General features: G+C 43.2%; 2 protein-coding genes across 2 annotated transcripts; one reads left to right on the top strand and one right to left on the bottom strand.

The window, feature by feature from the left end:
• Nucleotides 1–455: 455 nt before the first annotated feature.
• Nucleotides 456–7,034, top strand: LOC115398354 (pre-mRNA-processing factor 39). The gene is made up of 15 exons (XM_030105076.1): nucleotides 456–541; nucleotides 1,437–1,684; nucleotides 1,776–1,901; nucleotides 1,988–2,106; nucleotides 2,898–3,065; nucleotides 3,166–3,346; nucleotides 3,466–3,570; nucleotides 3,842–4,028; nucleotides 4,109–4,251; nucleotides 4,337–4,463; nucleotides 5,021–5,292; nucleotides 5,389–5,573; nucleotides 5,669–5,743; nucleotides 5,912–6,089; nucleotides 6,194–7,034. Exons 1-15 carry the CDS (start codon nucleotides 478–480, stop codon nucleotides 6,263–6,265), a joined length of 2,250 nt encoding a protein of 749 aa, XP_029960936.1. The 5' UTR covers nucleotides 456–477; the 3' UTR covers nucleotides 6,266–7,034.
• A 10-nt stretch (nucleotides 7,035–7,044) lies between these two features.
• ubxn1 (UBX domain protein 1) lies at nucleotides 7,045–10,272 on the bottom strand. The gene is made up of 10 exons (XM_030105098.1): nucleotides 10,239–10,272; nucleotides 9,676–9,740; nucleotides 9,537–9,590; nucleotides 9,261–9,388; nucleotides 8,787–8,868; nucleotides 8,475–8,666; nucleotides 8,262–8,313; nucleotides 8,037–8,159; nucleotides 7,743–7,926; nucleotides 7,045–7,618 (listed from the first exon to the last, which is right to left on the bottom strand). The coding sequence occupies exons 2-10, from the start codon at nucleotides 9,732–9,734 to the stop codon at nucleotides 7,578–7,580; spliced, it is 915 nt and encodes a 304-aa protein (XP_029960958.1). The 5' UTR covers nucleotides 9,735–9,740; nucleotides 10,239–10,272; the 3' UTR covers nucleotides 7,045–7,577.
• Between the last annotated feature and the right edge of the window lie 4,977 nt (nucleotides 10,273–15,249).

Genomic DNA, 15,249 nt, shown 5'->3' with positions numbered 1-15,249 from the left:
TATTTTAGGAGTTAGGTCACATTTTAAATCATTCAAGAGCTTTCAGTTATAATGTAGCATACAATGTGTTATCTTAAGCCTTTCCTGTTGTTTATGGGCAAAGTCGGTCATAAAAACCTCATCAGAGAATATGGGTACAAATTTAAAATATTTTATTTTCAGTTTTTTGGTTTTGGTTAGTCTACTAAAGTCATGACATTGTGATGAATGAAAGACCGAATCACAGTAAACCACAGAAATGCAGAACTAAGATCAAATTCCACAATTTAATTGATAGATTTGATCCAACCAGAGAATCAATATGCTGTATTCCCTTTTTTATAAGGTTGTACTGTAACTGGCTGTCTCCTGCTACAATCAAAGCAATCGATTTCTTATCGATAAGATTTTGAAGGAAAACAAATAAGGGGGCGGGGAGTTTACATCGACGTCATTTGACGTTTTTGACGTATCGACGTCAGCGCGACGCTTCCCATCATGGCGGCGGCGGAGGGCCGTGAGGAGGAGATGAGCGGCAATGGGGAGCAGGAGGAGTCTCCAGGTACTTTTAATTCTTGCCTTGTGCTCCTCGTCGAGGCACCGGCACGTAGACACTCTCCTGGTTTCGCGTCTCTCTGCTGGTGACTCGACAGAATCTCCACACGCAGCCCTCTCGGGGCTCAGCGTGCTAAGCTAAGCTAACTTCAGTAGAACTACAAACAGGACACGATTCAAAGTAACCTGCTCCACAGTCATTTATCTAACTTCAGTTTTCGGCTCGTCATAAAGCCACAGGTTGCTGCTAATCGAGTGGGTTCACAGTTTGAACAGAGTGATGTTCGCAGCAGCTACTCAGCGGTGCAGAAACTCAATACTGTATGAATGAAAGTGGCATCTGTTAGGCATGTCCAGTGTTCAGGCTGCAGGCAACTGCTGGTTTATTTTAATCTTAGCTTATGTTACAGTCCTGATGATGATCACTTTTATTCTTGTTTGAAACCACTGCACTATTTATGTATTTAAGAGGGGCGAAGTAAGCACTATTGTATACGCTGATCTGCTAAAGGTTCAGGGCAGCGAAAGTGTCAAACTACTGAGTGAAAGAACAGAAGAAAAATCAGTTATTCTTCTGAGAACCCTTTGCATCAAAGATATCATCCAGCAGTTTTTAAAGGATTGTGCAAGAAGGTTGTCCAAAAACACCTTTGTCAAATTGTTCTAATTCCTATTTTTTTGATAGGATAGCATATTTTTTGATGTTGATATATTACTAGATATGACCCAGAGACTTGCATTCATAGTATGGGAAATGTGACAAAGTCAGCAGAAATTAATACTATTAACATAAACAACACATTTAGATAAGATCAGACAATTCTTCATTTTACAAGTTGAAGATGTGAACTGCTTTATGGTAATGACTTTCCTATTTTGTGTGGCGATGTTCTCTGGTTCAGCCATGGAGACGTCTGAGGATCCGGCGCCGCCTCCAGTTGAGACGACAGAAGAAAACGGCAGCGCTGCAGTGGCGCTCGATGCTCCCGAAGACCCCGACCCTGCCGCTTTCACCATGCCTGCTGCTCCAGAGGACGGGGACGGCGACGGCGAAGTTCCTGCAGACTTTGAGCGGCTGTGGAAAGCTGCTCACGACAATGCTCAGAACTTCTCCAGCTGGACTGATCTGCTGCAGTACTGCGAGCACGAGGTGTGTGTCTGGACGCATGAACCATCCAGTTCTCTTCTCGCTACCTACTCATTTGTTACTCTATGTCTCACATTTTCTGTCATCTGTCCAGACTCACTTGGCATCGTCACGCAGGGCGCTCAGAGCCTTTCTCCTTCGCTATCCGCTGTGTTACGGTTACTGGAAGAAATTTGTAGATCTGGAACGCCGCTCTGGGAGCAACGACAAAGCAGAGGAGGTAACCCTGGACACGTTTCACTCCTGACTTCACTCTTCAGCGCATCCTTTCAGATCTTAGATGAAGGTTGTGCTTTGTTGTGTTAGGTGTGTGTTCAGGGTCTCCAGGCCATCCCTCTGAGTGTAGATCTGTGGATCCACTACATCAACCTGCTGCTGGGGACGCTGGACATGAACCTGCCTCAGTCGCCCTCACAGATTCGAGGGTAAATAAACACACACGCACACACGCGCGCAACTCTATGTTCATGGTGTTTTACCATTGACATAATACATTTGGTATTTGCTGATCTTAAGCTGCAGCACCTCAGCTGACTGTTGATCCATGATCAAAATGCAAATTCTTAACATAACCCAGTTTTCATCTGAGCCCTAAAACCACTTCTTATTCCTCAGAGGCACATTCCACATAAAATGCAGGAGTCCCACCCTGATTGATGGTCAGACAAGTTTTTGGCCCGTCAAGAAGCTCACACACTTTAGTCATCATGAACTGAAGTGTACAGAGTTTGAGTTCTCTTGTCCAAAATGTTTTTTTCACTGAAGAACATTTTCGGTAAATGAGTTGAGATGACGACTCTTTTAATGGTTATTGTATTCCAAAGAGGGAGTGCAATAAATCTGCATATTAAACACTCTGTCAATTTAGAAAATTCCTTTTTTTTTTGACAGATTTGTCTTAAAATATGATCTGAAGTTTTCAAAGTGTGTGAAGCGACGCCCCTCAACTTCTCCATTTGTATGTATCAGAGTTGCAGGGCTCTGTTGGAACAAACATGGGGGCCAACATTGTATTAATCCAATTTGTTTGTCAGCATTGAATTTTGTACATTTTCCAAAAAATCTTAAAAAAAAAAAAAAAAACCCTTGGATAAAAAGAGAAACAATGCTGGGAAATGACCCTTGACTCACAGATTTCATCACCTTAAAGCTCCCAGTGAGCCATTAGAGTAATGAACTGGGTGTTCTGGCATTGAATCCTGAATTCCCTCCTCAGTGTGTTCGAGGACGCTGTTGGAGCGGCGGGCCTGGACTTCCACTCAGACCGGCTTTGGGATCTGTATGTGGAGTGGGAGAAGGAGCAGGGCAACATGAAGAACGCGACGGCCGTCCTGGACCGAGTCCTCAAGGTCCCGACCCAGCTCTACAACACTCACTACGACAAGTAAGACCGCCGTGAAGCCCAAACAGCATCAAGTGATTTTATACCTCAGTTGTCTCCTTTTCCTTATTACTCATGTGTCTCTATTTCCGCTGTCGATCAGATTCAAGGAGCACCTGAACAGCCACGAGCCTAAAGAGGTGCTCTGCCCGGAGGAGTACGAGGAGCTGAGGGCTTTTTGTCGGCAGAGCCAGAAAGCAGAGCGAGCGGAGCAGGCCCAGGAGGAGGAGGAGGAGCGGCCGCCGGGGGAGGAGGAGCCCGCCACCCCCGAGGGGACAGACACGGTGAGAGACAGCAGCCTGACACACACACACACACACACACACACACACACACACACACACACACACACACACACACATAGCTGTAAATACAGACTCAATCCATGACTGCTTGTGTTCAGGAGGAGCTGATGCAGAAGATTCGGGAGCAGGTCCTGGTTCGCAGGGACAAGGTTTACCAGGACAATGAAGCAGAAGTCCGGAAGCGGTGGCACTTTGAAGACGCCGTGAGTTTCTCTCTCTACCGCTGTCTGCTCCTTTCTCCAGGAGAACATTTCTGATTTTGGGGTTTATCAGTTGTTGAAGGTTTTTAATACAGAATTCACAAGAGTCAAGGGCATTGTAGAAAAAAAAAAAACTGTACTTTAAAAAAAAAAAAGATGAAGTCCAATTATGATTCTTTAAAAAAGGTTTACTGTACTCAGTCGCCCTCACCACAGCGTTATGCAGTTGGATTTGGCTGAAATGCAGTCACACCATTTCTCCCGCTCGCTTCAGATCAAGCGGCCGTACTTCCACGTCAAGCCGCTGGACCGCCTCCAGCTCCGAGCCTGGCACTCCTACCTGGACTGGGAGATGGCGCAGCTCAACCCAGAAGCCAGAGAGGCCACCGCCGCCGCCGCTGCAGCTGCAGCTGCAGCTGAAGCTGCAGCTGAAGCTGCAGCTGAAGCTGACTCCCCAAAAGGTCAGGCTGTCTCTCAGCGCTTTGACGGATTTGTAAAAACAAGAGAAAACATCAGTTCTGACTCCTGCGTCTCTCATCAGACTCGAGCCAGGCGGCCACAGAGGAGCCAGAAGCTGCGGCCCGGCCCGGAGAGGCTGCGGTTTCCCGCGATGACCACCGAGTTCGCATCCTGTTTGAGCGCTGCCTGATCGCCTGTGCGCTGTACGAAGAGTTCTGGACCAGAGTAAGAAGACAAAACGTAGTGACAGATTCACAGTGAACCGATGTGTGTCTGTGTGTTTGATGTGCGCTCGCTCCCTCCCGTTCAGTACATTCACTACCTGGAGGCGCGAAGTGTGGATGAAGCCCGGGCGGCTTACAGGCGAGCCTGTCAGATCCACCTGCCTTCCAAACCCAACCTCCACATGCAGTGGGCCACGTTTGAGGAGAGGAACGGTACGAGCAGGAAGCACACACACACGGCAACACATCTCTCCTCTTCATGTGAAAAGGATAAATACCTTAACCCTGAGGGTACTTACTGAAATACCGGGGGAGTGTTGGAAGATAATTTCATGGGTTGATTCATATCTGACTCTTTTTAAAGTGTACTTTTTTTTAAGTTCCCTTTTGTGCTGTTTATTTAAGATAAAATATGTGATAATCTGACCGAAATCACACAGTCATAGCATAGAAATGTCTAAATTAACCATGTATTTGCTGCTGGATTTGACTTTCATCAGATTTTGAGAGTTAAAGCAGAATTGTTCAGGCTTTTTGCAGGAACTTGGAGTAAGACGTACCAGATTAGTCATTTAAATCTTCTAGTGATGCAAGATGATGCTTGAATCGATCAAACCGAGTCTTCTAACAGAAGTCATCATATATTCACTTTGTTTTGAAGGGAAAAAGAATTTAATTTGAAGATGTTTGGGATAATTATTCAGAACAAGACAATAGATAAATAAAATGTCCACAGACAGCAGCTGATCGGTTGCGGTTTTCTCCATCAGGTGACTTAACCGAATCCCGGCGAGTGCTGGAAGTCCTGGAGAAGAACCTCCCCGGTCTGGTGATCGTGCGTCTCCGCAGGGCGGCGCTGGAGCGGCGGGCGGGGCAGCTGGACCAGTCGGAGGCGCTGCTGACCGATGCGGTCGCCCAATCCAAGGAGAAGCCCACGTTACACGCCTTCTACTCCATCAAGCTGGCGCGCCTGCTGCTGAAGCTGGGCAGGGACCCCAGCAGAGCTCGCAGAGTTTTACAGGACGCTCTGGAAATCAGTCCGGTGAGATGACGACGTCATATTTCCTCCTCTGTGCCTGAATGGTCTGAAAATACTGAAGTAGCTTCAACTTGCTCTTCCTCTCGTTCTCTCTGTCAGGAGAACGATAAACTCTACATGAACCTGCTGGAGCTGGAGGTCTCCGGAGACCCCCGGGCCGCCGCTGAGGGAGTGCAGGAGTGTGTGACGAGGGCCCTCGCCGCTCCGCTCGCCTCACACTTCAAGATCCTCTTCTCAGAGAGAGGCCTGCAGTTTGCAGAGGAGTACAACAGCTCCATCCAGAGGTCAGAGTTCACCATCAGTGTAGAATTTGATTCATCGGCCGCTGGTTTAGACCCCGATGTGGAAAAAACGACACATGTTCTTCATGTCCCTGCAGCGTGCTGTCGGTCTACGAGGGCCACCAGAAGCTCCTGAAGGAGCTGGGAGGGACAAAGAGAGAAGCTGAGAACGGGTACATTTTTGTTACTCTGACATTTATGTATCTTTGTATAATTGTATCTCCTCTGTTAAATAAACAAGACATTGCTCCACACACAGCTGTAAGTCATGAGTTCTGCTCAGACGTCAGACCTGCGTTCATTTCTGTGTAGTTAAATTGTTCTCGGTTTGGGTTTCGAAGGGACGAGGAGCCAGAGAAGCAGAGCAAACCTGAAGAGAGCAAAACCGAAGAGCCCGTGTCCGCAGCACAAGCCACGCCCACCACGCCGCACGTCCCCATCACCACGCCGCCGCCGCCCGTGGTTGGCGCCGACGCGAGCGCGCAGACCGGATACACAGGATACAGCAGCTGGTACCAGGTGGGGAGTCGCCTCGAGTCGACACAGCGATCAAACTATTTAAAACTGAGGATGATGATTAAACTTTTTTTTTTTTTTTTTTTCCCTCCTGTTCTCGTTTCCAGCAACCGCATTACGGCAGCTACGGCTATCAGAGCTCCTGGAACTACAACCAGGGCTACTATCCTCCCAGCTGAGGGACAGCAGCAGCAGCTGAACAACAAACTGAAGTGCCCGGAGCCTGGAACGTACCCCGGCGTCTCCCCTCGCTCCCTGCTCGGAGTCGGCGTCAGCGAGGAGCCGATGAACTGATTGAAAACACCAGTCGACTCAAAAAGGAACAGGAAGGACGACGCAGAAGACAGCGAATCAGCTCTTTTGATCAGAACTATTTTTCTATCCGTCGACAAGCAAAACCCACTTCATTCACATTTTGAAGTCATCCAGTTTTACAGATGTGCATTTTTGTACCATTCCACAGCATAGGTTTGTTTTTTTTAATGTATATAAAGGTGTTTTATAGTGTGTCGCAGCGCTGTTCTGATTATACTCCCATGAGGTGGCGTCACATTCAGCTGTAACGAGGAGGGTGATCGCATCTGGTTTTTGTTCTTCACACCCAGGAGGAAAAAGACAAGCATCTCATTTGTACAAAATAAATTACTTTATGTTGACATGTCAATATAAACTCATGTTTGTGGGTTTGTTTGTTCTTTTTAATTCAAGTTTGCAGGTTGTCCTAAATGGCCACAGCTTCTAGTCCAGTCTGCTGCTGCTGGAAGTTTCCTCCTTTTTCATGACTGATGTTCCTCTCCAGTCACTGTGTTTGTTCATGTTGGACTATAAAAAGTATATTTTCATGTTAAAAGTGACATGAGCTTGTGGATTTTACCTGTAAGACACTTGAACCAAAGCAATCATTTCTGCTGGAACTGTTGACTGAATACCATCAGAAATACAACAAGAAAACACGATCTCAGTTCTCCAAGTCAGCTTTATTCTCAGTCCATTTTTGACCGTGCAGGAATAGCTGTTGACATTTTAACTTATAAAAAAATTGGCAGAGTACAGTGTCACAAAATCAGGAAGATTTAAGGGATTTAATTTAAGGCCCTTTATGATCCATTGTGAAGATTTCTCTGCTATCTAAGGATCGGGTTAAAACTCAACGATTTTTGCTCTTGGAAGTTTTTTTTTTTTTTTTCTTTTCTTTCACTTAAATGTGCTGTTGAAACCGTGAGCGGTGCTCCTTCAAGCAGTATCAATTAGAAGCCAGCTATCTTCACTCTGATGAAACTCAAACTCACTGCTTCCTGTAAAATCTGAGCAGAGGCTGATCAGGTCGACGGTTTAGTTCTCTATCTCGACCGGAAGAGAAACGGGACTGGGCCTCATGGCCGGGCGGAGTTAACTGGCTTCTCGAGCGATGCTCGAAGGTGGCGGCTCTGTTCCAGGTGTCGATGTGGTGGAGATGGGTGAGGTAGGCTCACAGAGCAGATCCTCTTCTTCTTACTTTTTGGTGACGACCAGCACAGCTGAAGGCACCAAACCTGGGAGGGAAGGACGGGGGGAGAGAAGGTCAAACGTCGACAACAGTGTGTCCTGAGACTTGAGATTAACTCATGAAGCAGCAACTCTCTCATTAGGCCTAGTAGGAATCCGCCCGCTGCTCACCCAGCTCCTTGAGGGGCTTCTCCATGTCCAGTTCAGTGTAGACGTGACGGGGGTAGGGCGAGAGCAGCGTGAAGTCCTGGCCCTCGGGTGTGTTTCCGTTCATCTGCACGTAGACGCGCACCGCCGCCAGAGGCTCCTGAGCCTTGAAGACTGTGTTGATGGTCGAGCCGTCGAGCAGACGTACCTGTGAAAAGAGAGAGAGCGTTAATTGTTAAATGTAGTTCTCTGCTTGTGTAGACACAGATCTAACATTTGTTATTCTGCCATGTGTTTGAGAGTGCAAGAGGCCGGCACCTGTATCCTAGACTCATCATACTCCTTCTTGGTGGGGGGAGGGCCCTGACTGGTGGGTGACGATGGGCTGGGAGGGGTGGGCTGAGACGACGCAGTCGAGCTCGGGGGTCCAGCACCTCCAAACTACACAGCAGAGAAACATTCATCCAAGTTAATAATGTTCCCAATAAAAACACTGATGCTTACATGGGGAAAAAAAAGTAATATTATCCGAGAGAAGTTCACCTTTTGTGCTCGCTCCTCTCTGTCTCGTGCAATCCTCTCTTTAACTCTTTGCCTGACAGGAAGACAATCAGCAGACTTTACAACAAGCTCTGTATCGTCCTCACTTTAGTTCTCAGAAGGAAGATTTTAGATGATGTATACAGTTTATTAGATCCTAGACATCATAAGTTGGTTGATGTTGATGAAACTCCCAGCACATCATGCAGACTGTACCTTGCTAGTTTGTCCTCCATCTTCTCTCTCCTGCGCTGGTCGGCAATTTTTTTCATTTCGTCGTCTTGCATCTTTTGGCGGATCTGCTGCAGCTCCTGGCCCTGCCTCCTCCGCTGCTTCTCCCTCTCCACCTCCTCCGCCCGCTCCCGCTCTCGTCTCTCCGCCTGCTTCACCCTCATCAGCTCCTCTAGCCTGGAATACAAACACAGGCGTCACCTTCGCGTTTTGCTTCGTCAGTTTTTGCCGGCCTCTTTTCAGACTAGTGTTCAGGTGTGGAACGATGGTGACTGATTATTGCGAACAGAGTCTGACCTTTTGACTTGTTCACGTTTCTCTTCCTCTGTCATCGGTCGCCTCCCACCATCCTCCGTCTCAATGTAGCCGCTCTCTTCACCTGAAGCCGAAATAAATGCAATTGAGAAAATGGAAGAAACAAAATAAACTTGATACCTGTACACTGTCACTGTTCATGAACTGTATAATTAGGGTACGCCAATTTCCCCCAAGACGATTTTCTAGTTACATTGTTACAGGTTTAGACTGCTGGGAGGCCATCTTTATGGCACTGTGCTTCCATACGCTTCATATTTTATGTCACTATCACTAATATTCAGTTTTCACTCTGTGACAGCAGAATTTCTAACTGTGGAACTGAAGTTTGTGATATTTGACTTTTTCATCCATCAGATCGATAAACAGGCTCTTGTTTTCAGTCAATGTGTTTCTTATTGTCGTTTCCTTCGCTCCATCACAATCAGGACGTACTATAACTCAACACGTCCTGACCTTCAGCTGCGTCGGCCAGTGCCTGCAGCTCTGTGCTGGATGGACTCTCTGCTTCTCCTCCCAGGACGTTCCCCACAGGAGGTACGTAGGGCTCATCGATGTCCGGGTCGTTCTCGTGTTCCATTAACCTGAAGAAAGCACATCATCAAGCAAAGATAATGACTGAAACACTAGATTAGGAGACATGAGACAGTGGACCTGGACGATCAGCAGAAGATTAAACAGACACTACACAGGTAGATGAATTCACATCTCAAAAACTATGGTCTTCCTCACCAGTCCATGGCTTGCTCTATCCCCTGATTGCCTGTGTTTGCCACCGCCTTCTCCCTGTATGAAGAACACACAGTTTACTTTCATTTTGAGAAACCAGTCTGGAACATCAGGTTGAACATCTGGGCTCAGTGCCACTCACGCTCTGTTTCTTTCAAAGCCCATCTCCAGCAGGCTCTCTAATGTCGTCATCTCTGCCATTTTCACCTGAAACCACAGGAAAACAAAACGAGGCTTTCAATCAGATACGTCGATACGCTGCAGCTTTTCACTATCAATAACAGAAAGGTTCCAAGCAAAGCAGCAGGCTCGTTTCGAACCAACACAACCCCGTTTAAATGAGCCACATCGTGGTCGTTGACTGGAAATAACATCGTGTTTACAAATGTTGATATCGCCCCGATAATCAGCTGAAGAAAAACACGAAGTTTTCCAGCACAGTGAACGATTCAACGTATTAAATAACATTACAGCAGAAGCTAAAATTAGCATTCATGTGGCTAGCATTCAGACTGATAGTTAGCTTTAGGCGTCGCTAGTTAGCGCGTTTACAAACCAATAAGATGTCTGTTAAACTCCCGCCACCTCGGCTGACAATGTTCGTTTATAGTATACATGTGAAGCCACCTAAAAGTGTCGTTGTCCTTGTTTATGCGGGGTAAATTGACCTAATATAACCATGATCATAGCGAGTTAGCTACTCACACATCAGTCAACGCCGTTTCACTGATACGGCAACCCAGAAGGGACACAAGGGGCAAAGCGAAGAAAGGCGATTTGTGTTTTTACTCCTCACTTCTGGAGCTGTTTCAAAAACTAAATTCTAGAATGTTGAAACAAAATATGAAAATCTGCAAGCACGCACATCCATTCTTCTTTTCTTGCCGAGTGTTTGCTGATGGATTAGACTCAGAAACATTATATTCAAATCATCTTTTTACTGTAAAACAATCAAAACTTCATCTCCCCTGTAGTCACCACTGACACAACAAAGCCACGGCATCTGTCAGCAATATAGCATACGTTCCTAAACTTCAGCTATACCAAAAAAATACTGGTCAGTGTCATATAAGCTATTAATAATTTATTTATAGAGTAAATGATAAATAAAGTCTTACAGCAACATTGAAAATTCATGTGCTTTTTGATATTTTTCAGAATTATTCCTACATTGAATTAATTTTGCTTCTTGGAATGTAAAAAAAGAAAGGGTCTACCATCTTGTGAAAGTCCTGTTTTAAATTATTACTGATACTGAAACGAGGCCCAATGGTGTAGTGGTTATCAGTTTTTAAATCACAAAAACAATACTCATGAATATCCTTGACCTGAAGTTTGTTTTGTTTTGGCTGTCTGTGCTGAGTTTGCATGGTGGGCATGAGTTTTGTCTGGGCACTCCCACAATACAAAAACATGTGCTGAAGGTTAATCTGTGAATCTACATTTTGCAGAGTACCAGTGTTTCTCTGCCTCTCGGTTTCTTTGTGTGGCTGCTGACCTGTCCAGGCTGTGCTCCGCATTCAGCCACTGTCAGCAGGGATCCTCTAGAAGCAACTGGATTCATATGATGAAGAATGAGCTGTCTCAATATGAGAATGAAGGCAAAACAAATGTAACACTCTAAGCAAATGTACCCTGATGATTTCTACCATTCTTGAGTGTTTTGATTCGGCATTAAAGATGTGCCCAATCCATCTTATTAAAAATTATCTTTTTTGAATCCACATTTGTGGAAGATCTATTCATTTGATTATGAGTTATGACCCATACGTTTATTTCTAAATATCAATATGCTGTATTTATCTGCGGATATGTTTTATAAGACTGTGACAGCAGAGGAGCGATATGAGGGATCAAGTGGGCCTCTGATCTGACCTGCTGCTGTCTCTTATTGGCTGTCCTGGAGCTGGTATGATTGTATCCAATCCTCATATGTCTGTGGGCGTTCAAACAGAATGCAATTTGCTGACTTTTATGTGCAGGATGGGTCTGTTACATATTTACAGTAAGTGTAATGATTAATTTTTGCTCTCTCCCACACAGTCTTAAGCAGCTCTCGCTCAAGACTCCGTCATTATCCAGAAACTGACCTCAAGTCCCGGTCACCTCTTTTCAGACCTCTCTACGTGTGTTGAGCTCTGTTTCCTTCACACTTTCATCTGTTCCTGTTTTGTCTGTTTTTAGTTTTTCTTGCTCTCTGTCAGGTAAGCTGACTGAAGTGTGCCATATTTATCTGGTGAGTACTAACCTTCTGTAAATATTTCAGTCAGGCCAAAAAGCTGATTTAAAGGATTTTATTGCTTCATGTATCAAGTATTTGGTTTACCTTCTCAGACAGAATGTAGGGAAGATGAAAAACTGTTTTATTTTGCACAGATGCTGATGCGTTTTTCTATTTTGTACTCATCTGTGCAGCACAATCTGCAGACAACTTTTCAGTGAATGTTCAGTTTTCTGATTGGTGCAAAGACAAATTCAAATGATGAACATAACGACAATGAAAGGAAAAATTAAAAGATTATTGATAAAATGTAAAACACAAATGAAAACTACATTGCTGCTGTTGCAAAACAACAAGCTGGTTAAATTTGTATCAGTGTAAATTAAGCTATTTTATCCATTGAAATGGGAACTGAAGGATTTTTGGTAACTTGTATCAATGTATTTGTTATATGTGCCACAAAACTGGCACAGTTTCAGCCCTTTCTTACTTTAAGCTTGATAAACTAGTTTTGATGCTCAGTGATGATCACTGTATCGCGTTCATTTCAAAATGAAAAGTATAATAATGGTAATCTCTCCAAGATAATGTCAGACAGCTTGTATAATGTTCTGTGAGGCTTTACTGAAACGATGAGAAATCTATTATTCCAGTTGTCCTATTAATGTGTTTTTCTTTCATCTAACTTCAGATTGGGGATTTGTGCTGCTGCAGATTGTCTAAAACCGTTACGTCAACTCTTCACTACATTCTAATCACAGAGTGGGCAAAGTTGAAGGAAACTACAGGGGTGAAGGTCTCCTAAGTCCACACTTAGATTGCTTTATGGCTGTGTTTTCTTCTGGAAAAGACGGGTTAGGGGTCAAAGCTCACACAGGATAAGTGGACGCCAATGCTGAGAAGCACAAGGAAATGATGCACGCCCGTGTTTGCCACTTGAGTTCAATGTCATTTCACAGCCTCGGTGTAAAAGATTAATTTTAATGGACCACAGTTTGAGATTGATTTGCAGGGATGGCACTTCTTGACTTCTTCTCCACATTCGTAGAGTTTGACCTTGATTTTTATTAGTGCCATATACTGTAATCTCAGAAACAATAAAAGAAAGGGTTGGGAAACTTCATGGCAACTGATACTTTACTTACAAACTTTTTATGATCCTCGGTTGTTAAATGATATAAGTCTGAAATGTACAATAAAGGTAATAGAGTTCAGCTGAGCTTGTGTAGTGAAGACCTGCTGACCAAAGAGGGCAGCATGGCCGTATCTTTCTCCACGTTTCTGTGGATGTTCAAGACTAAATGCAGCACAGCAGATTGTAATATTGATTATACACACTTCTATGGCAAAGAGGATATAACAACCATATCCAAGGTGAGTCTGAGGTGCAAGCTGAAGTCACAATTAAGGAACATGTTTTTTGTCTTTAGGACAGTTGATGTCAGTGCAAAAGGACAAATCTTGTGGTTGTGCTGCCAGCTGTGTTGTTTCTGTGGGTCTCACCAGCTGTAACAGCATCTCCATATGGAAAAACTCTGGCTTCCAGTGGAGCTGCTGTTATCTGTGGAGGGACACCTCTTGTCACCCAAACACTGCTGAGACTCTGCTGCTTGTTTACAGTGACACTTTGTGTTTATTGGTTTTTTTGATTTAGATTTCTGTTGCATGATTCTCTGTGTCCAGATTGTTCAGCACAATAAAATGAAACATATCTCATGAATCGGTGCATCTGTCTCTGTGTTTCTGTTTAATTCTGTTTGTGTACTTAAATCTCAAAGATTAGGTTGGAAGACAACATACTTATCACTCTATTTTTGGGAGATAAATCAGTATAGAATGATTTAAAATTTAATTATGCTTTAAAGTTACAACAAAGGAACTTCACACTAGCTGACTGTCTTTATTCAGTTGTCATGATGTTAACTCAAATGCTACTAAGAACATTTTTTGGAAGAACAAATATCAAAACTGAAACACAAGTCGATATGCTTACAAAAAATAAAAATAAAAGATTCCACCACATCCAAGAAGTACACAAATGAAATCATGTGAAGTTAAGCCTGAAATAAATGTTTATAAAAGATTCAAATCAAAAGCAAAAACATTTACACATAAGATGATCTTTCAATTTCACTGTTTTATTTCATATCTGATTAAGACACATGCAAGCACTCATGCACACACAAAGTGAAACAATGCCAAATCAAATATTTTATTGAAGGAAAGTTATTACAAATGAAAAATTAATGCATAAATGTTGTAGTTTTAGTTTTGTGTAATGCAAACAAAACTGAAGAACAGACGCCAACAGCTACAGTCACACTGGAGGTAAAGATAAACAAAACATATTTCTTGAATGAAATACACATAACAATGGGAAAAAAAAGAGTCAGCCAGACAGAAGAAGAGGAAGATCTCAAAAAGTACTCATGGATGTAGTGAAGGAGTGTGTGAAGGCTTGTGTGACATGGAGAAGACAAGAAAAACATTGTGACAACCCCTGCAGGAAAGATAAGAAAGACATATCATAAAATCAATCAATAAAAAATAAGAAATAATAAATCAAGAAATTATTCTATTTTAACTGTTCGAAAAAGACATTTTTATTAAGAGCATCAGGAAAATAATACATATTGTTTGACATGAATGATACAATCCACACTCACTCTTCTTTGGTTCTTTCTCTTGTGATCAAACTTTTGTCAACTTTTTTTTTTCTGCTTTCACCTTCTGTTAGTTTTGTACCTTCACTCATACTTTAGATCAAGATTGTCAAACACGAGGCCCATGGGACAAACCCAGCTTGGAAGAGGCTCCAACCAACCACTCCAAACCGACAAGCAAATTGTAAATATTTCATTAAACGCTGATTTTCTTTCTTTCTTTCCTTTTTAAAGACAAATTACTTATGAGCAGTGGACACAATGCAACAGTGAGATGCAATCTTAGATATCAGTGATAATGGCATAAGAATTAGCTACCTCAAAGCATTAACCTCTTATGCCAACTTTGTAAAAAGCATTCACAACCAGAAGGTATCAATAAAATCGACTTTATGTTAAAATAATTTTTGCAATTTTAGTAATTGTAATTTTTTTGGTTTTTGAAAATATAGCCTATAGACATTTTCATCACATATATTCTGCCTCACAGCAAAGAAAAAATAATGTATAATGGAACCATTTTGTGTTTCGTTTTTCCTTTCTGTTTTTCCTCAACTTTTCATTCTTGTGTCTTCATCCTATTCCAACTTTCTTCTTGAGTTATATCTGTTAGTATTCTTATTTAATTCGTCATGAAGTTTACATTTGAACGCAGAGCGTCTTGCAGGGCTTTTATTTTAAAGTGGGTGTGTCGCTTCTGGTGACGCTCTTTCAACTCGTTTTTATAAGCTATAAGTAAGATTTTTTTAGTGTTTCTTATTTTGTGGTTTCGATATTTTTCTTTTTAGCATTTATTCTTTGCATTTGCCTCCGTTTTTTTTCCTATTTTATA

This window comes from Salarias fasciatus, chromosome 2, assembly GCF_902148845.1.
Source record: "Salarias fasciatus chromosome 2, fSalaFa1.1, whole genome shotgun sequence".
Lineage (NCBI taxonomy): Eukaryota > Metazoa > Chordata > Actinopteri > Blenniiformes > Blenniidae > Salarias > Salarias fasciatus.
Note: the sequence above shows the minus strand (reverse complement) of the source record. Positions and strands in the feature narration are given on the sequence as shown.